Source organism: Anoplophora glabripennis, unplaced genomic scaffold, assembly GCF_000390285.2.
Source record: "Anoplophora glabripennis isolate ALB-LARVAE unplaced genomic scaffold, Agla_2.0 scaffold31, whole genome shotgun sequence".
NCBI classification, from domain to species: domain Eukaryota; kingdom Metazoa; phylum Arthropoda; class Insecta; order Coleoptera; family Cerambycidae; genus Anoplophora; species Anoplophora glabripennis.
In genome coordinates, this window is record NW_019416897.1 from 1641081 (window position 1) to 1668901 (window position 27821).

General features: G+C 31.5%; 3 protein-coding genes across 3 annotated transcripts; 1 reads left to right on the forward strand and 2 right to left on the reverse strand.

Moving 5' to 3' along the window:
• The first annotated feature begins 706 nt into the window (after window positions 1-706).
• On the forward strand, window positions 707-5780 carry LOC108905715. Its single transcript, XM_018708698.1, has 4 exons — window positions 707-811; window positions 871-933; window positions 4159-4323; window positions 5335-5780. Exons 1-4 carry the CDS (start codon window positions 808-810, stop codon window positions 5433-5435), a joined length of 333 nt encoding a protein of 110 aa, XP_018564214.1. The 5' UTR covers window positions 707-807; the 3' UTR covers window positions 5436-5780.
• Window positions 5781-6187: 407 nt separating this feature from the next.
• LOC108905723 lies at window positions 6188-8891 on the reverse strand. Its single transcript, XM_018708722.1, has 3 exons — window positions 8853-8891; window positions 8298-8463; window positions 6188-6297 (listed from the first exon to the last, which is right to left on the reverse strand). The coding sequence occupies exons 1-3, from the start codon at window positions 8867-8869 to the stop codon at window positions 6220-6222; spliced, it is 261 nt and encodes an 86-aa protein (XP_018564238.1). The 5' UTR covers window positions 8870-8891; the 3' UTR covers window positions 6188-6219.
• Window positions 8892-18707: 9816 nt separating this feature from the next.
• On the reverse strand, window positions 18708-24889 carry LOC108905717 (Bardet-Biedl syndrome 5 protein homolog). Its single transcript, XM_018708700.1, has 6 exons — window positions 24840-24889; window positions 24630-24778; window positions 24508-24557; window positions 21702-21829; window positions 21400-21637; window positions 18708-19365 (listed from the first exon to the last, which is right to left on the reverse strand). Exons 1-6 carry the CDS (start codon window positions 24887-24889, stop codon window positions 18961-18963), a joined length of 1020 nt encoding a protein of 339 aa, XP_018564216.1. The 3' UTR covers window positions 18708-18960.
• Between the last annotated feature and the right edge of the window lie 2932 nt (window positions 24890-27821).

Sequence of the window (27821 nt, forward strand, 5' to 3'; positions counted from 1 at the left end):
TATACCTACAGAGTGTCTCCTAAATGTCTTAATGATGAATAATTGACGTTTGACAACTATGCAGATCAACCCCCAAGGCCTAATAAATTACGCCCTTATCATTATCGTTATTTATTACATTGATTACCCTTAACAAATTAAAAAATATATTAAAGAGGCAGATATACCGATTTTCAAAAATATTATAACATTTCAAAGACATGCAATTTGCCGCAAGGGGCGCCCTCTATGTATATGTATATGTACTTAAAATGCCAACCAAAACAATATGATTTTTCGTAAAATAAATACATATAAATCCAAAACAAGTAAAAGTTCAATATTACATCAATTATTATTTTATAGATAAATTCTAATACTTTTTTAATAACTACTATGTATTTTTATTTTCGAAAACAACTCGAAGTACCTAACAGACTTTTTTTCATTTGTTTATCCTTCTCTCATTATGACCAACCAGCAAGTATTGGCATAAGAATGTAGGTCTTCGACAAGGTTATGCAATATTTTATATTATTTTTCATCTTTCACTCTATTGGTAAAGGTAGGCTAAAATTAAAAAAAAATACGAATAAGAATAATTTGCATAAATTAAGCATGGCTTGCCGCCTGCAGCGGTAACGAAATAGATAAGATGTCTAATTAATATTTAATTAAGACGAATTCGAGAAAATAGAAAAAATATATCGCCGGGGGGCTAATGTAATTATTTGCCTTCTTTCAAATGGGTTTTAAAGCTGTTTAGCATTCAGTTCGAGTTCGTCCGTGGCCGCAAACTGTGCTCTTCTCGATTAATAATAATTAACTATGAGTAAGGCATGTTTAGCTTTGTTCTGATGTTCGAATTCGCTATAATTATTTAATTTCCAGGGAAATTTACCGTCCTCTGTTTACTGTTGGTCTTCGCAGCATATGGCGCAACAGGCATAGATCGTGAGTAAAAAAACCGTTCTTTACTGATTTAACGATTAATTTATTATTTTTTTTATAATTTATCTCGAAAAACTGAAGATAATATTTCGGTGCAAAATTATTTTATACATCTCCAACAATAATTACCTTTACTTTAGCGACACGTTTAGATTTCTGGCGCCTTATACAGTATCTTATACCGAGTACCGACCCACATTTTCAAATTAGCTAAAATATGTTTTTTAAAAAATAATCTTGTATACAGGGTGATTTAGTTTTTATTATTAGGACATTAACCATCGATAGATCTCATCAAAATAATATCATTTTGAAGTAAAAATTTTTTCTTCCAAAGGCTTCCTTTTAAAGATATAAGCTCTTGAAAAAACATTTTTTTTTGTTTTTTATTTAATTTTTCTTAAATTATGAAAGCCATTTGTTGTATATTTAGTATGAAGTGTACAAATTTAAAGCTCTATCGATTTTATAGTGAAAATAAATCAATCATAGGCGTCCGTAAGGGCTCTGATAATCCCTGTTTTTAATATAATTTGTACGTCCCTGGAAATTTTCCAAAATGAATATATTTTTTTAGATTGCGGATTATTCTACAGCAAAAAGGTCTCTTACTATTTTTAAATGAAATGCTTGATTTTTTTTTGAGAAAAATGGCATCTTATGGATTCATTACCTACAATTAGGTAAAAAGGGTAATGAATGTATGACACTATTTAAATTTATGATTAAGAATAGGTCCAGAATATATCAATTGAGTGTTAATAATATTTTAAAGTGACATCTAAAACTATCTTTTTCTATTTTATTACCGAAGAAACTTTTGAAAAAAAATCTCATGCTCCTTGAAGGTGATTCTTAGAATAACAATTGTTTATACGTATTTTGACATATTTCCTGTCATTGATTTTACGTTACATTATTAAATTGTTATTTCTGTTTGTTTCTCAATATTAAATATTTAAAACTTAACCATTTCACATATAATGAATCCATAAGAAGACAATTTTCTCAGAAACCAAGCATTTCAGTTAAAAATAGTAAGAGACCTTTTTGCTGTAGAATAAACAGCAATGTAAAAAAAAATATATTTATTTTGAAAAATTTCCACTGACGTAGAAATTATATTAAAAATAGTTATTATCAGAGCCCCTTACGGGCGCCTATGATTGATCTATTTTCACAATAATTTATAAAATCGGCAGAGCTTCTCGTTCGTACACTTCATAATAAATATAAAACAAATGGCTTTCATAATTTAAGAAAAATTAAATAAAAACCAAAAAAAACATGTTTTTTCAAGGTCTTATATCTCTAAAAGGAATTCTTTGGAAGAAAACGTGTATATTTCAAAATAACATTATTTTGACGAAATCTGTCGATGGTTAAAGTCCTAATCATGAAAAGTGAATCACCCTGTATATTTGCGTAATCGAAAACTACGGAAAATTTCCTTTATAATATTCGTTAATTTACAAAAAAAATGACAGTTCATAGGACCTGTAAGGTACAAGGATCATAACATTTTGTTGTGTTGCAAATTCGCATTTCATTTTTGGCACAGTGCTATACTTCCAATCGCAATAAATTAAAATATAATAGATAGATTTTTCAGTTTCATTTTATCAATTTCATAAATAAAGATGTTTGTTTCATATGAAACATTCTATATGTCTTTATTTAGTGTTGGTAGCATTAAATTATCTTTTTTTATATTGGTAACCTATAGTGTAATAACAACTTTTTTGAGATTTTCTTTGATATTTGAAATTTCTCTATAAACGTTCCTATCAAATTATTCACCGATGTAAAAAAATGTTTTTCAGAAATCGATTACTTTTAAACTAAGTGTAAATAGTTGTAGAGATATACAGGCGCTACTAGAAGATGGACATCTCTGGATGGTATCCCATCCAAGTAGTTACCACAATTTCATTGCTTAAAATCAATTCAATTTATAATAATTCATAAGATTAGAATTATAATTAAAAAAACGCAATAAAAATATTTGAATAATTTATAATGCTAGAAATCAAAGAAAACATGTACCTTGTATATATTTATTGTCTTGTTCTTACATAAAATCGATAAAAAAATTCAAAATATAACATTTATGTGGTTATAAAAATGTCGTTTTAGGAACTTAACAGCTTGCACTTACATGAACATTTACGACAGGCAAAAATAAATTTATTGTTTTTAAAAGGTGGTTACATAATCTCGCGTAGCATAAATATACAGGGTGATCGTTATGTAACAGAGAGATTCACTATATTTTGACCACCCCCCCTTTAACTTTTTTATTTTAAGAGTTATAAAAAAATGTAATTTTTTTTTACATATTTGGATAGAACGTTCCCTGTCGAGTATAGTCATATCGGGTTTGTTGGGTTTATCTCTAACAATAAGCGAGATAATATTAAAAAACTAAAAGAAGGTTTTTTATTAAGAAAATAAGACATTTTGTAATTGTTAGACCTTTTTCAGGCATAAAAAATGTTAAATATGAAAATTGCACGAGTTTTTGAAAATGATAGTAGAAAAACAAATGAAGTCGAAACAAAATGGCCGTGTATGTTAATTTTGTTAATTTAGATGGAACACTCTGTATATTTTTACATATTTGGATAGAACGTTCCCTGTCGAGCAAAGTCATAGGGTTTGTTGAGTTGATCTCGAACAATAAGCGAGATAATATTAAAAATCGAAAAAAGGTTTTTTATTAAGAAAATAAGACATCTTGTAATTGTTAGACCTCTTTCAGGCATAAAAAATGTTAAATATGAAAATTGCACGATTTTTTATGAAGTTTTTGAAAATGATAGTAGAAAAACAAATGAAGTCGAAACAAAATGGCCGCGTATGTTAATTTTGTTAATTTAAATGGAACACCCTGTATAATTTTACATATTTGGATAGAACGTTCCCTGTCGAGCAAAGTCATAGGGTTTGTTGAGTTGATCTCGAACAATAAGCGAGATAATATTAAAAAACGAAAAAAGGTTTTTTATTAAGAAAATAAGACATCTTGTCATTGTTAGACCTCTTTCAGGCATTTCCGCCTTTTTTTTCCAATAGAAATAACTTCTTTAGGCCATTTTAAAGAAAAAATGTCCTGGTTTAACTTTCATCATACAGGGAAACAAATGCACATTTGCTAATCACATAATTAGCTTAGGATTTTGAAGTAGATTTAGTTTTTTTTTATTTCCTAATGAAAATTATTTTTAGTGAGCTGCCCTTTGTCCAGTAAGATGACAACTTGTACTCCAAAATGTAAGGACGACAGCGAATGTTTTGGTCGCAAATGTTGTTCCAATATTTGTAACACCAAGTCCTGTGTACCTGCAAACATGAAGTTGGACAATAGTGATGGATACAAAAACCAGAATTCAAGTTAGTATTAAACCAAATAATCTAGCGATAATATTCACTCCTATAAGCAATCATCTTCGGAAATATTACAGAACAGAGATATAATACTTATTAAGTATTTTGGCAAAGCTTATAAAGATATTTACGGTTTTTTCCTCCTGCAAATTTTCATATTTTACTCAAAAATTATTATTGGGAATAATGTTTTCTTTACTAGTAAATATATCACAATTTCTTAAATAAAAAAAATAGCGATTCTGTGGTCATTTTTCCTATAATCTTTGTTTCTGGAATACCCATATATAGAAATAAGTTCTGAATATCAGTATAAACAGAAAATTGTTGCTATCTCGTTGTATTTCCTTCTTACCATAAATAATGACCACTAGAAATTCCAGAAAATCATAATCATTTCCAATGTAAAATACCGTGTAGATTAAATTATTATTGTTAACAGTTTACATTTTAAATTGCATAAGAGTTCCAGAAATTTTAACACGTAACACATATGCAAGCTATAAACATATCAGTTAATGTACCTATTTAAGAAAGTTAAATTATTGCTGTGTCGTTAGTAACTATGGATGAGTCATTCTGGTGTTTTATAACAATTTTGTTTATTTAGAATCCATTGTTATTGTTATTGATACAATTACGAGATATACCTACCTGCATACCATGTCCATACACTTTTCATGTACAGTTTCTGTTTTATATATCTTGGAAAGTTCATTTACTGGTATATTTTTCTTTGCTTAATATACAGGATGTGCCATTTAACAATCTCGCTACCAATATCTCCCAAATGAAGAAATTTATTTTAGTTCCGGAATCTGGATTTGTTAGGTCCCTCGAATAGCTTCAAATTCCAACTAAAATAAATTTCTTCATTTCGGAGATATTGGCAGCGGGAGTGTTAAATGGCAACCTCTGTATATCATTATTTTTCTCTTGGTAGTTCTGATTACCAACCAAAGATAATTATTGATTTCTGTACTACTTCAAGTATGTTAAACGTACATTTTGTTTCAGAAAGTGCTACTGGCAGTTATTGCGGTAACGTGAAATGTAACTCTTTCGAAAGATGCGAACTAGACCGTACCACAAAACGTCAGAGATGTGTCCGTCACTGAAAGTGACCTGGACCTACTAAGCATTAGTAAAAGTTGATGTTATTCGAAGGTTTTATAGTAGAGAAAAGTCAAACATTTTATAATTGTCAGGTTAAAAACATTTTATTATTTTTTGCGTCAATTTATCTATTCTACAAACAGCCAAGAATAAAAATTAAAAGTATATGAATATCATATGGCAATCGCTCGTGACCTTAATGCGAGATATAGCTTTTTATTTTGAAGGTTCTGCAGAGATATATGTATTTACTACGTGAAAGTAGTGTCAGTGTATATTATTGCAATTATATTCTTTTAACTTTGTGTTTATACCTATACCAAATAAAATAAATATATTCATTATTATATATGTTATTAATAAATATTTGACTAACCCATTTCAAATACCTATACATTTTTTTGGGGATTGATCAAGTCAAGAATAGAAACTGCCTGACTTAAGATCGAACTTTGCCATTTGAGTCGCTTTTTCAATGTATAACTTGACTTGATTTCGAGAAATATGTTTATTTTTTCCAAATGTGTATTAAGATGCATAATTTTCAAAACAGTACAAGATATTACATTGACAACACCAACTTCTTCTCAGTACTCGATCAAGTCAAGTAGTTTGAAAATCACGTCAAGCTGTGATACTTTATTTTCTTTTACACATACACCTTTAAAAATGCGTTAATAAGGATTAATTAATGAAATACTGCTAAAGTAAAACTTGATATATTTAGTAGTATCAGTTGTATCTACATCTCATCTCTTGAATTTTAGTTACAGTACTTTGATAACTTTACAAGCTTCCTCCAAAGAAAAGGGGTCTGCCTTCCTCAATCGGGTTCTCACAGGAGACCATCTGACGTATCTGATTCTGAAAAACAAATCAAGTATTATAACTGATGTCGCAAACATATGGACCGTTATTACACAGGTTTACGTTTTCTATCAAACAGCTGGACAGTTTAATTATGTGCATTTTATATGAGCCCAAAGAAAAGCGAAAATTAACTCGAGCATACTCAACACCTGCTTGTATGTAAGGATTTTGACGTTTCTGACTAAAAGGCCTCAAAATTTGTAAAATGTCTACATGAAATGAGCAACTTGCATTGTATTTGTTTAAATGTATAGAAATAATCTATAACCTCATATAATCGTGTAGTAAAAATTTCAGAGGAATAATTAATTAGTATAGTTCAATATTTTAAAGTTGTGTTTGCTGCCACACTAATTCTTGACGTCATTTATAGTAGGATCGTATTCGATGCAAAGTAGAGCTAAAAGTTGTCGGTCTTTTATCAAAGGAAAATCGTGTCATCATTTTTAGGAGGCGTAATAAATCATTTCAAATTTAAAATGAAATTCAATGTAAAATATGAAATACCGCTGCATACGCACTGTGTTCTGATAGTAACTGTAGTTGCCCAGGTGCATCGAGTGTACGAACTGGTCGGTTATACGTCAAATACTAACCTGGCGAGCTTTGCCGTCAATTAGAGAGCGCTTCCAAAAAATGTAGTACATATGTGGAATCCAACAAATTGGATTTATAATAAATTACATTTAAAATAAATAGTTTATGAGAATAAAGGAATTTTTGTAGGAACAAGGGTGCCAGACCTGAACTGATTCCCTCGTCCCTTCATAATGTATAAAGAAATTATTCAATTTGTAAAACCCTTAAAAGCGTACTTCATTGGTTCCCTTGACAGACAATGGCCGCGTTCAGCCCAACATAGCGCAATAGCAGTATCTGCTAAGAAGTAGCATGTAGCGCTCTATCTGGCGCGGACAATCATCAACCACAATTTCATAGAACATAAATCATAGTATGGTTATCTGTGACTAACTATTGTCCTATGATCATAAAAAACAAAATTTGTTTGCTATATATGCTACATCGTTTCTTTCTAGCACAACAAAATGAATAATCTGTATTTCTAACTTAACTTTCTTACTTCTTTAAAAACTGCTTAAATTTGACATCTAGCGCTCTCTCCTCTCAAAATAGCGAAAATTAATTAAGCTACAAAACATGGCGACCGCTAGGTATAGCGCAACCTGTTAGCAGAAAATTGTGAACACAAAGCTATGCTAGCGCTACTAGCGCTAGCATAGCGCTGCATCTGGCTGAACGTGGCCAATGATTTATTACTTTGCATCGAATATGATCCTACTATAGTGCGACACAGAATCGAGAAGATTAATGAGTCTAGATACAGAATTCTCTATTATTTAGATTAAGTTCCGTCTTTTCTGCATTGGAATTGTAAATTATATGGCACACATATGGACGAGATGCAGGTTGTGTTCTCCGTCGCACTAAATGACGTAATGCGTTCTTGATCACGAAACATAATTTAAATTTTTATATGATTTTATAATTTATAGAATTACAGAAGTAAAAGAATTATATAAAATGAATGCTTTTCGAAAGGAAATTAAATTTTCATGCAACCTGGCTGTACATACTTATAATACAGATCATCTTACAAAAGTGTCAACTTTTTCACCACGGCCCACCAGATATTTGCATATTAAGATAGGAAACAACTGCTCATATGCAATTGAAGGTAATGTGGCATGTTACAATTTTTTTTCATGTCTGTATTTTATGTGCGTAGGAAGCAGTGTTAATAGAAAATAAAACAGCCACTAAGGCATCAACAACTGCTGAACAAATAGCTCTTAGTCGGACGCTTTATTTATTAACTAGTTCGTCTTGTTGTAAGATAATAAAAATACAATTATTACAATTGGCAATAGTCAAGGATTGCACAGTGGTTTCTTTTGAAAATAAAGCTTATTTGAGTTAAACAGCAATGGTCACAGCATAATATTAATCTCTTTAACTGTCTTCTATCTACTTACCATTAAAAAGTGACAAAAGGAATTTGCTGATAACTTAAAGTGTACGTCTGGACTGTTTGGTGTTCTTTTGCCAGGAACCCAACCTGTAGAAAATGTCACTTGGGCAGTAGATGTCTGAATGCAAAGCCAAGAGACCAGGAGGATGATGGTACATAACCCAGACAACCTGAAAATGGTAAATAATTCAATAGAACTTTCCAAAACTGAAGGATTATGTTAGTATTTAGTGTCGTTTCGAATCCCAAAAGTTATTACTTTGATAAATCTGTAGCAAATGAACAAATGACATGGTCTGGATAACACTGATTTGCATTAAAATAAATCATCATAATAGAAGTTACAAAAATTGTATGTCTTCATTTTCTGTTAATAGAAAAAACTTTCTTCTACAATAGGTGCAAGCACATCAGAATTTTCGTAAATTTTCTCATACTGAAGTAATGATTACTCCACAAACGAATTCTCTTCCTTAAACGGATATAATTAATCAATTTGGTTAAGTAAAAACAGTGCTCTGGTTTGTTAAAAGCAAATTATTCATTAAAAAAAACTCACCTGCTGCTTAGAACCATACTTTCTGGTACACTTAGACTGTTCTTGCCAGACTGACACTGTTAGCCCGTAAATCTCCTCTTTATATAAAACTGATCCCATTCTGAACATCTCAAACGCTCAAAGACACTTGGACTCGGGGGATTACATTGAGGATAAATAAACATAAGGATCTTTTGAGCCTTAATGCTGGATTTGTATGCATATAAAAGAAAAATGTGTCTGATGGGAGGGGGCGAGACATCTATTGGTAAAGTTCGCTTTATTCCATTCAGATTTTCGATTTGGTTGTGAAAAATTTATGCGAATTATTCATAAGTTAATTCCTTTCTCGTCACTTTTATAATTAGAAATCTTGGGTTCATAGGGCTGATGCCAGTATTTGTGTAGAAATTAGGTGTTGTAAAAACATTGATAATTGGAAGTACACATTAAATAATTAAAAAGGCTCGGATAAACAACTATCTATATATTTATGTTTTTAGAGATAAAAGGGTATTATCATTGTATAAGTAAATTACTTATACAATGGTATTATGTATGTACTTAACTATTTTGACTGTTTTAATAAATTAATCCTAAAGTCGTATACTTTTAATATGTGGATACAGTGGCGGTTTTACCATAAGAGCTGCGGAGCTGCAGAACACATAAAATTTTATGTATTTAATCATATTAAATATCAACAAAATATTTAAAGAATCCAAATGTACTCGCGCTAAAATAAATCTAGGAGCTTATATTATTATTTATTGTGACGCGAACTACGCTCCTTAATATATGCAACCTCATATACACAATGTGTGGACAGCGAACAATTATATGCGTCCTTTGTTTTTATTGGCTGATCAGGCACGTGACCCAGTACACGGAGATAGGGGCTTTTGCGGCTGCAATAGTGACAGCCACTGCGCTGCAGTATGCAGTAAATGCAGTAATATTTCGTACGTGGTATGTGGTGGTTTATTTCTGCGAGCGGCATGTGTGAATATTTTCGTTTAGGCGTCTACGGATATTATAGTTATTAAAATGAATAGCGTTTCGTTTTAAAAAAAAACTTTATTTGGTTCTCTGCCTGATGAGGATAAACTAAAAATAAAAGAAGTAAAAGTTATAAAAAAACAATAATGTATACACAAAAGCAGAGTGGGTGTGCGGGTGTGATTTAAAATATTCACTGTTTTGTTTTCCGTGCTTACATTTCGGTGGGGATAAAGCATGGACAATATACAGTGTGAAAGATTTAAGTCATTAAGTCTTTAGGTAAAATAAACATAAGAAGTCAGTTAGATTCTGCATATTGGGATAATATACGGAAACATATGAACAGGTAATGAAAAATAGTCATGTATTATTTAAAATCATAGATTGCATAAAATTTTGCGGAGCTTTCGAATTAGCACTTCTCGGACACGACGAGACAGGACATTCGGACAACCCTGATGTGTTTCGTGGACTCATAAATTTTGGTGTAGATCTTGACGACATTTTAAAAGAACATCTAGCCACATTGGTATGACCGGGATTTTCTGTGATTGTACCGGGAATCAGCTGTATGGTCCCGGATTTCGGATTTGCACGTATAACTCCCGGAATATAATATAATGTATATATATAAAAAGATAAAGAAAAAATCATAACACGCCGAGGAAAATTAAAATTCGTTGAATCGTTGGTAAATTTCACAAACGGTTTTTTTTGATAAACAATATTCAATAATTTAATAAAATATATTTAGTTTATTCCAATTTATTATACCATCAGTAGGTAATTCGTAAATGGATATTTCAAAAAGGTATCAATTTCAAAAATCATTCTTGTGAAAATCTGTATTTTTTTTATAAATTCATTGTTCCTTGAAATTCAGAAGTGCCAGGAAAACGCGTGACCTTGAAAATTTTAAAATTTTTCGCCTGCGGCGCCATTTAGAGACTCCGGGCACTTAATATCCCGGAATTCAATTCAACAAATGTAACAACCCTAAGCAGAACACATTCAATCAATGTTCACGCGGCGCCACTGTGTGGATATTCTTAGAGATAGAGACGGACTCTGTTTTCCAGAAAAGTTGAGGCGAAATTCGCATCGCCATCTCTTGATTGATAAAAGAGATACAAAGCGTTTGTCATTTTTGAACAAACATTTTTTTGAGAAAATGTTTGCTTGAATACAAGTTTTTGTAAGAAATTAGTTTTTTTATAAGCGATTATATTTTTTTCGATATTTGTCTATAATTTCCGGTATTTCAGTTATTATCTAAACATATTTTTTAAACTTAAGGCCCTATATACAATAAACATATACATATATTTCGATTTTTGCGACCTGTCTAAAATTTGAAATGATATACCATATATAATATTTACACAATTTTTTTCAAGATATCTACCATTTCATGATACTATTCAGTGAGCTATGTATTTTCTTCATCAAGATGTTCATTACATTCATGACACACTCATCTGTATCAAGAAACGTCTGACGGAAGAAAGTCATTTTTACATAAACGTATGATACATCTTAAAAAAAAATTCACGCAGTTTTCAAGAGTCATCTACAAAATGTTAATATCACATTAAATACTTGTATATTTGTATGTAGTAGAGATACAGTCATCACAATCACACAACAATCACCCTAGCGCTATTTCCAGAATTTCCCCCCCTTCCTTCAACATTTGTTTTCCTACCACCTTTGTGAAAACAGATCTAGGTCTTCTAAAGTGAATAGAGTTTTTATCAAATATTACGGTATTCCAGAATTTCGCTGAAGAAGTCTGGTCTAACATAAGAAACTGGACGATTAAGATAAGCATCAGCATATACAGGCTGTCCCAGTGTGAGCTTAAGAAAAATTTACCAGAGAGTAGACCAGACCAAAATATTTTTCTGCAATGCACTGTCACTGAGTTACAGGGTGTTGTTTAGAAAAAATAATAACAACTTTTCGCAATAACTCAAAAACCCTCTACAATCAATTCTGAACAAAAAATGTGCTCTTGTTTCATATCTCAAAAAAAAAACGAGTAAATTGTGTCAAAAGTGCATTAATTTGTAGAAAAATTATTATTATTATTGTTATTACAAAACAATAAGATATTAAGTATAATGGAATTTTCCAACAACGAGTATGCCGGTTTGATATTTGTCTACGGTTTCTGTGATGGAAATTCATTGGCGGTCTCACGAGAATATCTAGGTAGGTTTCGAAACAGAAGACAACCTTTACGGTATTTCAACGAGTTTTCCAACGAGTCCGTGGGACCGGGAGTGTTAAAATTGGAAATACCAAAATAAAAGGTAATTTGGAAGGTGCAAACATTTTAGAACAACATGTACTAGCTTCATTATTTAGACTCAATTTACTCGAAAACGGTTCATTTTTGAGCTATGAAAGAAAGGCACATTTTTTGTTCAGAATTGATTGGAGATTCAGAAACACTTAATCAAATTACATAAAATTAGGATAGGCAAAAGTTATGAATATATAACCTTGAGGACAAGTGGGCCTAGGCCGCCCCTGGCATCAGATCGAAAGGATCATGTGATGAATGATGTTTAATAGTTGTACACTTAAAAATTACTTAAATCCCTGAAATCCTTTCAGGGAAAGGGTTTTTGAGTTATTGCGGAAAGTTGTTATTTTTTTTATAACAACAACCTGCAACTCAGTGAGAGTCTGGTCTACTCCCTGGTGATTTTTGTACGCTCACACTGGGGCACCCTGTATATCCACTGTCAAGTCTATTACCATTTTAACATCCATACATAAGGCATATTTGCCATTTCTGCATTGGAGTATAGAGTACAATGACTACAATGGCATTACTTATGTATTATCAAATTACAACACAAGCAAACAATGAAAATCAAAGTGCACCTGACCTTTGACTCTAAAAATGAATTTATTTAAACAGAAAATAAACGTATTTTTACTGAAAACCCCAACATACTGTTTTATAAAAACTTACGATAAAGAATTAACTCGTAATTTTGTACAATTTTTAGGATCACATATTAAACCAAAAAATCTAATTTTGTGTTGTGCATACCGTTAAAAGAATTTTAAGATCACATTTTGCAATTTTCCTATTGAGTAGAATAATTTTTTAATTTACCCTGCTCCTTCAGAGAATGCTACTCTCTTTTTTTAACGCCCTGTGTTATTAGATGAAAATGTAATAGGAATAAATTCTTATTCAGAGTAGTCTTAAAATGACCTCCTAAGGTTTCAGGATGGACAGTACATTAGAACTGTATTTTTATTTGATATTTTAAAAATCTTTGTAGATATTTTATCATATTTTTAATTAATTTAATTTTGATAACGTCAGGAAGCTAATTTAAGCCGTACCTGTTATTTAAATCAAGTGTTTTGTGTGAAGGGTAGTTTTAGATAATAACTGTTACTATTTCGTTATATTTCTTATTTTTAAGATATTCCAAAACGTTTTATTAAATGTATATTTAGGAGAGTATACTTTAGCTTTAGACAAATACTTTAATCGTTTTATTGCTTGATTAAACTTAAAATTTGCCAAAACAATTTATGTTTTGTTGTTTTAAAATATTTTCTTGAACATGATCTCCGTTTTTCTTCAATCGATTACCTATTAATCTTTTTGTGTTGCAAAAACAGACTTATTATGACTCTATTATAAAGGAACAGGTGTAAAGCTAATTCAAACAAATTCAAAAAATTTGTTTTGTTTGTTGGTTTTTTTTTTAAATTCTATCAAATAAAGTTAGACAATGTTTTTGATACTAAAAATTTAATATATATACACAAAAATATCTAAATCACAGACAAAATACCTAACCGTTGACATTTCGAAAACAACTATTATATGGATTATATATGCCCTAATTATATCGAATTATTAATACAGGGTGTTCTACAAACTCTGTGACAGATGGTACCTGGGTCAATTTCAAACATGTTTTCTTATATGAACATAGGTTCAATTCGTTTTTGTTTAGAAGCATTTTAAAAAATGTAATTTCATATTTCAATCAAAGTAGCCTCATAAAAATGATAGACAAAGTTTGTTAAAGAGTTTGTAGAACACCCTGTATAGGAGAATATATGAGATAATAATGTAATCTTTCAAATGTAATAATGTAACCGTTGTTATTCTAACATCACCCTACAAAGACCAGCAAATGAAAAGAGCCACTATAAAAAAATCTTACCATTTCCAGATTTTATTTAAGGCTGTTTCTTCAGGTAACCTCCTTGTGGATGGAATTAATGAATATGAATAGATCGAAATTATATATAAAAAATACAAAACCAAGTGGTACAATTGAAATAATACAATTTTGAAACGAGATAGTTAGATCTTTCTCTAATGGCTATTTTTACATGACACAGATGTGAATTAGAACAGTAAAAATACAAGATATTTTTTGAAATATTGCGTTATTTACTATATTTAGTGCTGTGTAGCTGTGTAGCTGTGCATGTAGCACAAAACTGGCTGCTTTCCACAATACTGAGAATTAGGATTTTTTTAAATTTATTCAGATTGGCTCAACACCTTTATAATAAAGTAAAAATGTCAGAGTTGTTAATACTAGTTTCAACTAAAAAATATTTATTAAACAAATTCAAACCTGCCACCAAATTTATAAAATGTTTCCTTACTAAAATAATAAATAAATAATATCAATTAAAACGCCTCCTTTTGTTATATTAAAGAATGATCATATGAAATAAATACACAATTTAAACGACTTTTAGTTTTTATTAAATTCTTATATTTAGATTATTTGAAACATGTAGAATTTCCCCGTTCCAATGCCTCCACTTCATAGTTTTCCGCTGAAGAATGGTCCAACTTCTTCTACAGGATTATCGCATGACACCATTTGCCGAATTTGATTCTGAAAAACATAGAGTTAAAAGGTAAATATGTTTTTGAGACTATGTTGCTGAACCTATGTTGTTAAAAAAAGTATCCTTACCATCATGATGTGGCATATTGAATTCGTGGATACCTTATAATGCAGGTCTGAAGTGTCTAAGGTTCGTTTGCCAGGACCCGTCCAGTTCCTGGAAAAGGTCAGTTGTGCCACGGACTCCTCAAAGCACAGCCATTCCAGCAACAGCAAAATTATACCGATGGTGTACAGTCCTATTTTCCTAAAGAAATGGCAGGTATATTGAAGCTCTTACTCATTGTTATATAAAGCTAGTAATATTTGTAAAGAAACAAAATGTTACAAATCTAAATTTTTCGACACAATCATGTGACTTCATTGATGTTTATACAAGAAGCCTACATAGAACTTACTTGTTGGTGAAAAACATATCTATGATGTTACCAGGGTCGCTGTTAGAGTAATATTAGGTCCCTGTCGAGTTGATCCTGCTCTTTATATGACTCGTCCGTTCAAAAGTTGAAAGAAGGAATTATCTGGGGATGTTTTCCCAAACAGACAAGCAAATGTAAGCTTTCTTTGATTTCTAATATCTGAGGATTTACATTTTCGCATATAAATACGGAATATAAATGGAAAAACTTCGAGCTTTGTTGACAACGAAACGCCGACACATTCATGTTTGTTTATTCCATTCCGTATTCTTGCGCCTCTATAAATAACTGTAGGTATTTCTCAGATGTGAATGGTGCGTACAAAAATTATTTTAATGGCGTTCCACTTTTTTTATATAAATGGTTTCGAAAAATAACAGTACAAATATTTTTTCAGAATTATGTAGGTACTCAATCAAATTCAAAGTAGAGAACATGAGCAAATACGCTTATGTTTAACTTTTACCATTACAAAGGCAAATATTAAGTAAATACAGAAAAAGGATCTTCAGAATTATTGTTTACTCATATAATGACCATGAAAATTTTACTACCGAAATATCTGGATCAGTAAACTAAGGTTGGAATTTATTATTGTTGTCAATCAAATACAGCACCACTCTAGAAGTAACATGACTTTTTTATAAGCACCAATAACAACTTACTTTTACATAATATATGTATATTTTTTTTTGTTATTATTTTTCAAGCTACTGTATACACTGTAAAATAAAATCGGTGTGAGTGAAAGCAATAAAGGTTCGGCGTCAATCCATTGAGTGAAATTTTTGAGTACATTTTCACTCCATTTTCACTCAATATTGGGCATTTTGATCATTTTACTTATTTGCGATTATATTTAAACTAAGACTGAGTACTTTCACTCAAATATATGTACTCCTTAAATAAATTCTTCACGTAAACTCGTATTTGGTGCACTTGTACCTAAATCAGAGTAAATGTCCTCATCGTGAAGATGGCACCACTTACATATTGCTTTTGTAATCTCGACCACAGTTGATAGGGGTCCGTTAGATGCTCGAGAAAAGCGTGATCGACAAGAGAACAAGCCTTAGCCGACGGCGACGGGTCTCAGCTGGCAGGTCTCAGCCAGGACAGGAAGAGGCTCTGCGAAGGGCGCGAACTGAATTAATTTCAACACTATATATCCTAATTAATAATTTATAAGTGATTTATTTTTGCACTCAATATTTAGTATTAAATTAAAAACCAAGTCTTTGTAAAAAAATGACTCAATAATAGTAAATTTAAATCATATTAGAGAAAAAGTCAACTCTAAATTGATTTTATATACTCAGAATAGAATCAAAAGTCGCTCAATTGATAGTTAGCAGTAACTCGGATCTGAGTAAAACGCACTCATTTCTGATGCAATTAGCCCAGTCATTATTATAGACATGAAAGAGCCTGTTTCGGGAAAAAAAAATACTATTAGAAGTTTCTCTGCGGAATATTGTTCGGAAACCATAGTGAAAAAAAGTTTATACAAAAAAGGTAGGTATTAAATAAGCCTATAAAATGAGAAAAGTCCGATTAAATTCCGATACTTTGTTTATGCACAAGAGCTCAAAAATGGTCGAAAATTGCCGTTTTTTTCAATTGCTAATAATTAATGCAATTTTCATCGCAGACACTTATAATTCAGGATTTTTGAGGCTTTTTACACCCTTAATAAGTGGTAAAAATTTCAGCCCGAAAGCTTCATTGGTATGACGTTGGCGGAATTTGTTATCTAAGAAGATGCTATTTTCAATTAATTTTTCCCAAGCTCACAGGCGTTATAGGGTTTCGATCATTAGTTTTTGTACCTAAATAGTTGTATTGACATATGCATTTACTGAGAATTTAGTTTTTCAAATTTAATATGTTTAAAAATTACTTTGAAAAAATGTTAACATTTATTAAATTGTTAAGATAGGTAATTATTATAAAATGAAATAGTAACCTGTATACTTTAGTTTTCTTCGAATTAAAAAAAATCGTTGTTGTAAGTTGATTAGAAGCTGAGATATATTTTTTTTTTCATTTAATCAAAGTGACCTTAGTTATTAATATTAAGAGCCGAAATTTGGAGAGAGTATATATTAAGAGCTATATTTCCATGTTCTACATTAACATTAAGGTGAATTCAACTATTTAATTGCGAAAAAGAAGATAGCGGCGATGCGTTCTATTACTTGGTCTAGCGAACGAGTGGGGAGAGCGAGGCGGAGCATGCGCACTTAACAATTTAATAAATATTAACATTTTTTCAGTCATTTTTAAAGAAATTAAATTTGAAAAAATAAATTGTCAGTAAATGCATATGTGAATACAACTATTTAGGTACAAAAACAACTAATGATCGAAACCCTACAACGCCTGTGAGCTTGGGAAAAATGAATTGAAAATAGCATCTTCTTAGATAACAAATTACGCCAACGCCAAGCTAATGAAGCTTTTGGGCTGAAATTTTTACCACTTATTAAGGGTGTAAAAAGCCTCAAATATCCTGTTTACAATTACAAGTGTTTGCGATGAAAATTGCATTAATTATCAGCAATTGAAAAAAGGGGACAATTCCGACCATTTTTGAGCTTTTGCGCATAAACAAATTGTCAGAATTTAATCGGACTTGTCTTATTTTACTGATTTATTTAATACCTATTTTTTTTTGTATAAACCTTTTTTCTCTATGAATAACAGTTTTTTTACGCGAGTCAAAAAACCACTTTTCTATAATTTTGACCATTGTTTTAACAAAGTTTCCCAACTAGTCTCGAGTTGATTTTTTGATATTTTGTTTATAACACGTTTCTGAACAATATTCCGCCGAGAAACTTCTAATAGTATTTTTTCCCAAAAAAAAAAACGCTATAATGACTGGCCTAAATAGTTTCACTCAGTTGTACTCATACTAATAAAGTGAAGATTTCGCTCAATCGGGTGTGGACAGAAATTGATACATTATTGAGTAAAATTGAGTGAAATTTGCGTAAAGTTTTTTTACATTGAACAGACTTAAGTAGGTACCGGGAAAAATTATTTTTTGTTGCATTATGTTACATCAGAAAATCAATAAATAGAGTTTTAATATTTAGTTCTTTACCAGAGGAGTTTTCATTAAACATATTTACTATTTGAAAATCTTCATTCAATAAAATGTCATATTATAAATGTGTCCAAATTTACTTAGATATTTCAATGTTTTATGAATTTATCTGTTCAAACTGAATACTTAGGCGTCTTTGAAAATACTTAGATACTTAACATCGTAATAAATTATTAATTATTACTTATTATAATATGTACTAACCGGTTGCAAGTTAATATAGAGGGTGTTTCATTAACAATGAGGCACAGCGTAATGGGGGTTTATTGAGGTCAACATATCCACAGTGAGTCAAAAAATGTTCTAAAACCATTGCCTATGAACTTATATCGACAATTTGAACAAACTTGTATAAAAAATGCATCATTTTAAGTAAACATGAGAAAAATGCAGCCCAAGAAGTAAAACAAATTTTTAATCCCACTGATTGTTAAATTATGCCTAACATTAATTGATTTAGAATTTTAGAATTTAGATTTTAGAATCTTGGAAATAGTTTTACTCCAATAGAAATAGGATAAATTCGAAAAATCAATCTAGATAGTTAGCAACTACGAGACACAAATAATGGTTCATTCCTATCTCTGCTTTATAAGCAAAATGGCCCTGTATGTCCAAAAATATTCGGTGGTAATACTGTTCTGATCACCAACGAAACATATTGCTTATTTATCGGTCCATATCTAAGAAGGAATCACTTCCCATAACTTCTGCAGTGTGTACCCCTCCTTAACGCTTTCCACGGCCAAACCGAGCTCCGGAGAGTACACTGGCAACCTACTCTTGTGCCCTTCCTCAGCCAGATAGGCCGCTATCGTATTGGACATCTCCCCTTGGGGTTCTTCAATCGCGTCATAGTCCTCCACCAGATTGTTATTCTGCTCCAGATCGTTTTTGTTGGAGGACCAGTTGAACTCCACTCCGAAAATGGGCTTGGTGCTGTACACGGTGTGTAAGGATGTGAGTTCTTTGTAGAGCTGTCTTAGCCTTTCTTCGGGATCCACTTTGAAGCCTAGGACGTAGCCGCCGCTCATCTCCGTGCTGATGATCACCAGGGCTGTTCCGAACTTGGAGTCTCTGATAGAAACCTGAAAAACAAAAAACCTCATCAATTTTATAAAATTCAAGATGGCGGATTCAAGATGGCCGACCAAATTTTCAAAAAATAACACATTCTAGCCAAATTTGGTATACGGAGGTTTTCTGGGTCACTGATCACTAATCCGAGATCGGATTTACAAAATACGTTTTTAAACATTTTATCAATTAACCATGGACTTTATTACCTGAGATTCAGCAGAAAAACCGTGACTAGATCTTTTACCGAAAAAAGAACAAGATATGGCCGAAAAAAGAAGGTTAAAACATGGTTGGGTACTCACTACTCAGGTTATAAAGTAAACAAAAATATTACAAAATGAATTTGGGGCTTCCCGTTATTCGATAAAAATATCGATATCGTATCGATATTGTATCGATTTTCGATACGATATCGATACAATACTCTCTTTGACAATATTTTTAAGAGTACGATATTAACTTTTAAAATATTGACGATAATTATTGTATCGTCAATAATGTGTTGTTAATAATATCGAATAATATTGATTTCGACAAAAGCGCGAATCGCACAAAATAAATATATAAAACAATATCTATAAAAAAGAAAATACATATTTGTAAACAAATTCTCGTCACTAATATACTTAACAAAGAATGCCGCACTCACAGCCAACGCACCGCATCGTGAGGTTATCTTCTTTTCTCTCTCTCTCTTCTTCCTATTCACAACAATGGTATATGTCACAGAGCGCCGTATACGTAATTCGGCTAATTTGAAAAAATCATTCGCGTGCGCCACCTTTACAATTGCATAACTAATCAATCTTTTATATCTCATTTCACAACGATTTTAATCTTTTAACACTTAAGTTTTTTGTTCTTGTCTCCATAAAATATTTTATAGATATTTTTACTTTTTTCCGAGTTTTTCATATTATATCTTAGCTTATATGTTCATTCAAATTAAGTAAATAAATTAATATAAATGTTATACTTTCGAATTTGGTATAATTTTAACATTTTTTACGTAAAAAATTCAAATTTAGTGCAATTTTTCTAGTACAAAAATAAATTTCAACTATTTTATATCAATAAATATTGAATATTGTATCGATATCGTATTGAAATCAAAATCGATACGATAATATTACAAAAATAATATTGTCGATATCAATACAAGACAATATTCAATCATGATTCAATACGATATCGATAATTTACAAAAATATCGGTATCGTATCGCATCGGAAAGCCCTAAATGAATTTCGCAATTCTGACCTCAATTTCATATCAGCGATCCCGAAAACCCCCGTATACCAAATTTGATGCGAATGTGTTATTTTTTGAAAATTTGGTATTCCATCTTGGATCCGCCATCTTGAATTTTGCAAGATTGACCTCGGTCCGTGATCAGCAACCCCAAAAACTCCCGTATACCAAATTTGGCTCGAATGTTATTTTTTGAAAATTTGTTCGGCTATCTTGGATCCGCCAATTTGAATTTTGCAAAATTGACCTCGGATCCGTGATCAGCGACCCCGAAAACTCCCGTATTTCAAATTTGGCGCGAATCTGTTATTTTTTGAAAATTCGTGATATCTGACTTTAATTGACCCGTTTTATTAAACAAATAAGCTTTCATTCCTTCAGATAGAAGATTTTTTTCAGATCTCTAGTTAAATATTTAGCTCCATCTTTTGGTAAACTTAGGTTGTGAATGTTTTTTTTTTATCCCACCGTATACATATCACCTTCGTTATCCATTTCACTGTCATCATCTCCCTCTTCGTATTCCTTGTAGTGTCCAGATTCGTGTTCAGTGGGTTCTAAATTATGGAGGTAGAGTTATGGAATGCAATATACTGACCAGCTTCTCCCACGACATTACAATCATACAATCATCAAACTCATTCGCAAGTGGGAATTGTTTTGAGAATTTGGAGGACATTGACTTAAGATTCGTAACGTAACAATACAGGATCTGATCAAAAGAATAGACCACTCATTTGTTTCGTGTGCCTATGTTACTGATAAAAATTAATTTTGCACTTTCTACTCACTCCATCAATATGGAGATACGGCAGCGACACGTTGAAGGCTTCATTGACGTCTGCAAACCACACGACTCTTACATTGGTGATAATGAACGTTCCAAGACTTCCTTGGTCACTGGAAAGATTCCAAACACCATGAACTGTGGAAAAAACTTGTTCCAATGAAAGCATTTTCAGCTGCTTGTTGTGAACGACAGCGCCCCTCAGTCTCAGTTCCCTGTACAGTTTCGAGGAGTTGTAAGCTCTGCAAGTGACGCGTAGAGGATTTTTAAAATATAGCTTTTATTTTTGATAACCTTCTATCTTACTTGTGGACGCCCATGACTGATGTGAAATGCCGCATGTTACCAGGGACCAGGTTTGTGAAGAGAAATTCGTAACGTGTACCTTCAGATGTGGTGAGCATTTGCAGGGCTTGGGTAGTCCCTTTCAGCTTCTGAAATTGTAATAAATGTAACATTACTAAAAATTATTTAAAAAATTGTAATATCGAAATAAAATATTAAAAAATATTGCTAATTTTTACATCTGTTTCTATTCCATAATATATGTATGTTAAAGCTGACACACATGTCTTAAAATTTTCCTGCACTTTTGAATACATTTCCCAAACATGATGAAAACTAGTTTATCCGTTAATTTAAGATATGCAGTGTTCATGAAACTCCTTATGACTTTGAGCTACTACTGAGAAAAATACGACAAAATAGTCTCGAGAAGGCTTAGGTTATAAAATCAATAGTGTCGATGAACACAGATTAGAAAACATCAAATTTGAGACACATAAGCAAAGAAATATTGTAAATACAAAAATATAAACCTTATTCAGTGTTATTCACTGAATGTTCTACCTCTTTACCTTTTTTGCTTTCATTACGAGAAAATGAACAAAGTTCTAGGGCTTCTATTACCTTTTTGGAACAAACACATTACGTAGAGTACCCACGAAATTCTGTATAATTATAGGCCTAAGAAACTGTTAATAATAGAATATAAAAATTCTACAAGCCAATTAATTAATAAAAAAAGAACAAGTTTGGTTTACCATCTATGTCTATATTTGTCTATTACAATAATAGTCCAGTCAAATTAGAGTTTGAACGTAAAAAAAATATTATTATACAGGGTGTCCCAAAAGTGACGCCCGTCCTTATGGGTTTTGATTAAGGGGACAAAAACAAATCGAAAATCAAGAGTGGAAAATTTTCCGATTGTTTTTCTTTGCCAAGTTATTCAAAAAATTATTCAAAAAAACTAAAAATAAACATTTGGGCTGGGTTATTAAATATTCATGTAGTTCAAAGCTGTATTTGCTGCAGCTGTATGCTTTTAAATGGAAACTTACCATTGCCATTGCTGCATGACGTTCCGTTAGCAGTTAGACTAAATTATTGGTTTCAACATGATGCAGCTCCATCACATTATGGTTTACGAAAATGAAATTATCTGAATCAAAACTTTCGAGAGAGATGGATTGGAAGAGGTGGACCATGGCCTCCTGGATCACCAGATCTGAATCCCCTAGATTTTCCTTTTGGGGTTATTTAAAAGAAAAGATTAATAGTCCGTATATACGCTGCTGTCACGTTAATAGACCAAGAGATGCTACAAAGAGTTCATGCTTCAATGTTGAATCGTGATAATCTTTGTCTTGAAGTAAAAGGCAACTTATTTGAACACCATTTGTAAAAACAATGTCTATTATTTAAGGACATTATGGTTTTAGTTTATGTTTTATTATTAAAATGTTTTTCTCTATCCTTTTCAGGTTAAAATGATTCCTTATACCCAGGTACAACCGACAATCGAAAACTATACTTATCTACTATTGGTTATAAATTATGTCTTAGTTCCCATAACCATAGACCTCAGTTTTGAGAAAAAAAAAATGGATTTTCACTTTTTTACTTTTTTGAATTTTTGAAGGAAAATCATCGGAAAATTTTCCACTCTTGATTTTCAATTCATTTTTGTCTCCTTAATCAAATCCTAGAAGGACGGGCGTCACTTTTGGGACACTCTTATATACATATTATTGCATGGAAGAGTATGTAGAATGATAATATCAAGAAACTAACTCGAACGAAGTAACCCTAAGTTGGCAAATTGTAAATAAGTGGCAAAATTAGGTGTCTTTTCACTTTTTTAACCGCCCATGAAAATCTAGGCGACCCGTCGGAACAATAGTTATTCTATGTTGTAGGCAATTACCTACAATTTAAGGTACCTAAAGTCATATTTCTTCAATTAGATGTTGATGAAATGTATGGAAAAGATGGTCAATCCAATGGTCAACATCATAATAATAATATATTTTTTTCATAAGACTTTGTTCATACAAACTATCGAAAATTGTCTAAAGTATATAACACACAAATAAAAAAAGAGATAATAATTGTATAAGGACAAACTACGAAATATGGACCAATTTGATCAAACATCCATCGCTTTTTGCAATAATAATGCACAATTTTCGCCAACTAATTTTTCCGCGTTCGGACTTTATTTTACAGTTAACAAATTGGTGAAATATGAATTTGGGTACCTTAAATTATAGGTAACTTAATTGCATACAACATGAAATAACTAATTTTCCGGTAGATAGTCTAAGTTTTCATGGACAGTAAAAAAGTGAAAAAACAACGTAATTTTGTCACTTATTTGAAATTTGCCATCTTAGCGTCACTTTTTTCGAATCATTTTTTTTATATTGTCAGTCTATATTCGTTTCACCGTCATAATGTGCAATAAAATGATATCTACTAATAATTTTTAAAATTTTCAGGGTTTATGATATATTTCAACTAGACTATAAATTGATTGTTTTTTTCTAAAAATTGCTAAGAATCGTTAGAATGTACAGAAACTCAGCCCTATTTTCCATAGATATAGAAACAAAGTTGTTTTAATATCAATATATTGTTTAATACTTAAAATTTTACCAACTCATTTTTATAGGAATTCTTTCCTTATTGAGATGAGTTCTATTACCAGATATTTGAAATATGTTTTTTGATCTATACAATTCATGGCAACGATACTGTTTTAATTTTTTAACAGTGTAATTTATCCTTAAATCTGTGTAACAATTTTCATGGGCGAAAGGATACTTACCGAATTAACTGTTTTAGTATTAATAGATATTATAGATCCAAATCCGATAGCTGCAAACAATACCAATGTCATTAATTGTTATGAGAAACTTATTTCTGTTTATAAATAAATAAAATCCTTACATAAATTTACTCTAGGACTTGTTACCGAATGCCACAGAATCCTGATATTTGTAACTATCAATCTGCCCCTGTCCCCACCGTTTCCCTTCGTATCCTCGATGTTCTCCATTCTGTCTATAACTTTTTCTCCCAAAATTAACCGCATATCCCTAGAATAAAAGCACCTTTATTCCTATACAAAATTATTTTCCTTGACATATTTCCACTTACGAATACGGTATGTCGAACCTGACTTCTTTGTCTTCCCAAGACAATGTCATGTTGTAGCCGTTAAAAATTTTAAAATGTTCAATTCGAAGAAAATTGAGCACAGTCCTTTATATGGTTTCCGTGAGAAATGAAGTGTGTTGGTAGCAACGAAATATGTCGTTCTCTAGACAACGGCTAAACCAAAACAAGTTACTAAATCAATAAAGAAATCATGAATATATTCCTTTACAAATATTGTTTGTTCCACCTGTTCCCTAGATAGGATACATTAATGTATATACAGGGTGTCCCGTAAAGTATGTTACAAACTTTGGGTGGTGATAGTACATAAAAAAATATGACTAAAAACTCTAATAAACATAACCTCTTAAACGCACCGTTTTGAAGTTATAGGCCTTAAAAGGTGCAACTACAAAAGTAGTTTTTGTGACGTAACTCTTTGTTGGAAAAAGAAAACATAATGAAATTTTCAGGGACTAGTCAGCTTTAGGAAGCCAATAAATAATGTGGATATTAATAAAATTGAGAAAGCGGAAGGGTGTTTTTTTATCACCCTGTATCCTATTTTTTGCCAAAAAAAATTTTTCTGCAAAGATACAGCAAATATCATAAGATTTTTAGAAAGACCATTGAATTTAGAAATTTTTTTGTCTCTTGCATTTTTTATGTAAAATGATTAGTTTTCTAATAAATTTACAAAATGCAAAGGGAGTTTACTCACCGCTAGGTGTTAAATTTGACGTATTCAAAAAGTAGGCGCCTGTCACTTTTAACATAGTTGACATTTGTTACCATATTTTAATCGTGTCTGTTGACGAATTATTAATTTGTGAGTACAATGGCGGATAACAATCGTTTTACTAATCAAGAATATGCCGAAATGCATTTTATTTATGGATTATGTAATGGAAATGCAACAGCTGCTCGAAGAACATACATAGAACGTTATCCGCAGAGACGTCAGCCGTCTACACAATTATTTACTCGGATTCACAGACGGATTATTGAAACTGGTAGTGTGGTACCCCGTTACATACATTGTGGTAGAATTGCTAGAAGACTACCCGCGCAAGATGAACAAATTTTGAGATCTTTTGAACAAAATCCGGGAGAAAGTGTGCGAAGGGCAGCTAATCAGTTACAGCTTTCCAGAATGTCAGTTTGGCGTGTTTTGAAGGAAAACGGCCTTTATGCCTACCATCTCCAAAAAGTGCAACATTTAATGCCTGAAGATCTTCCCCGACGCCTAGAATTCTGCCGAATAATACTTAACCATCACCAACATAATGTAGAATTTATTAGCTCTATTTTATTTACCGATGAAGCCACCTTTACACGAGATGGTTTACTGAACTTGCACAATGCACATGCATGGTCAGACGAAAATCCTCATGCTAACATTGATAGTCATCACCAATACCGATTCTCAGTCAACATATGGGCTGGAATAATAGGTGACTATTTGCTCGGGCCTTTCTTTCTACCTCAAAGGCTTGATGCAGTAGAATATTTAAACTTCCTAGAAAACCATCTCCCTGAGTTAATGGAAAATGTTCCTTTAAATTTGAGACAATACATGTGGTACCTCCATGACGGGGCACCTGCGCATTTCAGTGTTCATGTTAGAGAGTATCTACATATGCGGTTTCCTAATCGATGGATTGGAAGAGGATATAATGCACCAATAGCCTGGCCACCGCGATCACCGGACTTGAATCCTGTCGATTTTTATCTTTGGGGACACGCGAAATCTCAAGTTTATGCAACCCCTGTTGATACAGAAGATCAACTTAGACTGCGAATTGTAGAAACCTTTAATTTAATAAGAAATAGTCTATTCATATTCCAAAGAGTCAGATTTAACTTTATAAAGAGACTGACAGCATGTATCAATGCAGAAGGAGGTCAATTTCAACATTTATTATAATAACATATTTTGTTTTAGTTTTGTTTTTGTTACTTAATTAAAAAAATTATTTTGGAAATTGATTGTATTCTTAAAAATTCACTAGGCTTAAGAAATGTATGTAAATAATTCGGAAGCACTCATCTCTCTGCATTTTGTAAATTTACTAGAAAACTAAACATTTTACATAAAAAACACAAGAGACAAAAAAATTTCTAAATTCAATGGTCTTTCTAAAAATGATATTTGCTGTATCTTTGCAGAAAAATTTTTGTTGTCAAAAAATAGGATACAGGGTGATAAAAAAACACCCTTCTGCTTTCTCGATTTTATTCATATCCGTATTATTTATTGATTTCCTAAAGCTGATTAGCCCCTGAAAATTTCATTAAGTTTTCTTTTTCCAACAAAGAGTTACGTCACAAAAACTACTTTTGTAGTTGCACCTTTTAAGGCCTATAATAACTTCAAAACGGTGCGTTTAAGAGGTTATGTTTATTAGAGTTTTTAGTCATATTTTTTATGTACTATCACCACCCAAAGTTTGTAACATACTTTACGGCACACCCTGTATACATATACTGATCCTTAAATTAACAAAAAAAAAAACAAATTAAAAGGAAAACCGTAACGGATGTTACTTAAATGCTTGACGCCTTGAATTAAAAAAGTTCTATAGACGTCTGGAAATTTTTCGATTATGAAATACAGAGTGTTAAACCGGAAGTAGACTTAGTTAGCTTCCTGCTTGATTGTTCCAATCTGCTTTAAATTTAACCAATATTATGATACCTATACTACGAAAACATGCTACCACATTTAGCTTGGAAAAGATGCTATCTAAAATTGTACTTGGAAAACATGCTACCTCAAATTAAGCTTAGAAAATATGCTAGCACAGATCTTTAAGTAAAAACATGCTATTTCACACAAAAGTAAGTTTGATAATAATTTGTTATTTCGAAATACGTCGAGTAATATACGTGTTACGCATACTGCATATTATTCTATTTTTTAATTAACAATTTTGTCGTTTACCTATAACAGTAACTTAACAAAATTAATTGAAACATCTT

Excerpts from the sequence above, each read along its gene's own strand:
- LOC108905715 (XM_018708698.1), top strand. Across the intron at positions 934-4,158 it reads TGGCGCAACAGGCATAGATC|TGAGCTGCCCTTTGTCCAGT; the intron begins GTGAGTAAAAAA and ends AATTATTTTTAG. Across the intron at positions 4,324-5,334 it reads ATACAAAAACCAGAATTCAA|AAAGTGCTACTGGCAGTTAT; the intron begins GTTAGTATTAAA and ends ATTTTGTTTCAG.
- LOC108905717 (XM_018708700.1), bottom strand. The coding sequence starts at position 24,889 with ATGACATTGTCTTGGGAAGACAAAGAAGTCAGGTTCGACATACCGTAT. Across the intron at positions 24,558-24,629 it reads AAGTCCTAGAGTAAATTTAT|CTATCGGATTTGGATCTATA; the intron begins GTAAGGATTTTA and ends TATTGTTTGCAG. Across the intron at positions 21,638-21,701 it reads TCAGTCATGGGCGTCCACAA|AGCTTACAACTCCTCGAAAC; the intron begins GTAAGATAGAAG and ends CGTCACTTGCAG.
- LOC108905723 (XM_018708722.1), bottom strand. Across the intron at positions 6,298-8,297 it reads CCTTTTGTCACTTTTTAATG|AATCAGATACGTCAGATGGT; the intron begins GTAAGTAGATAG and ends TTTGTTTTTCAG.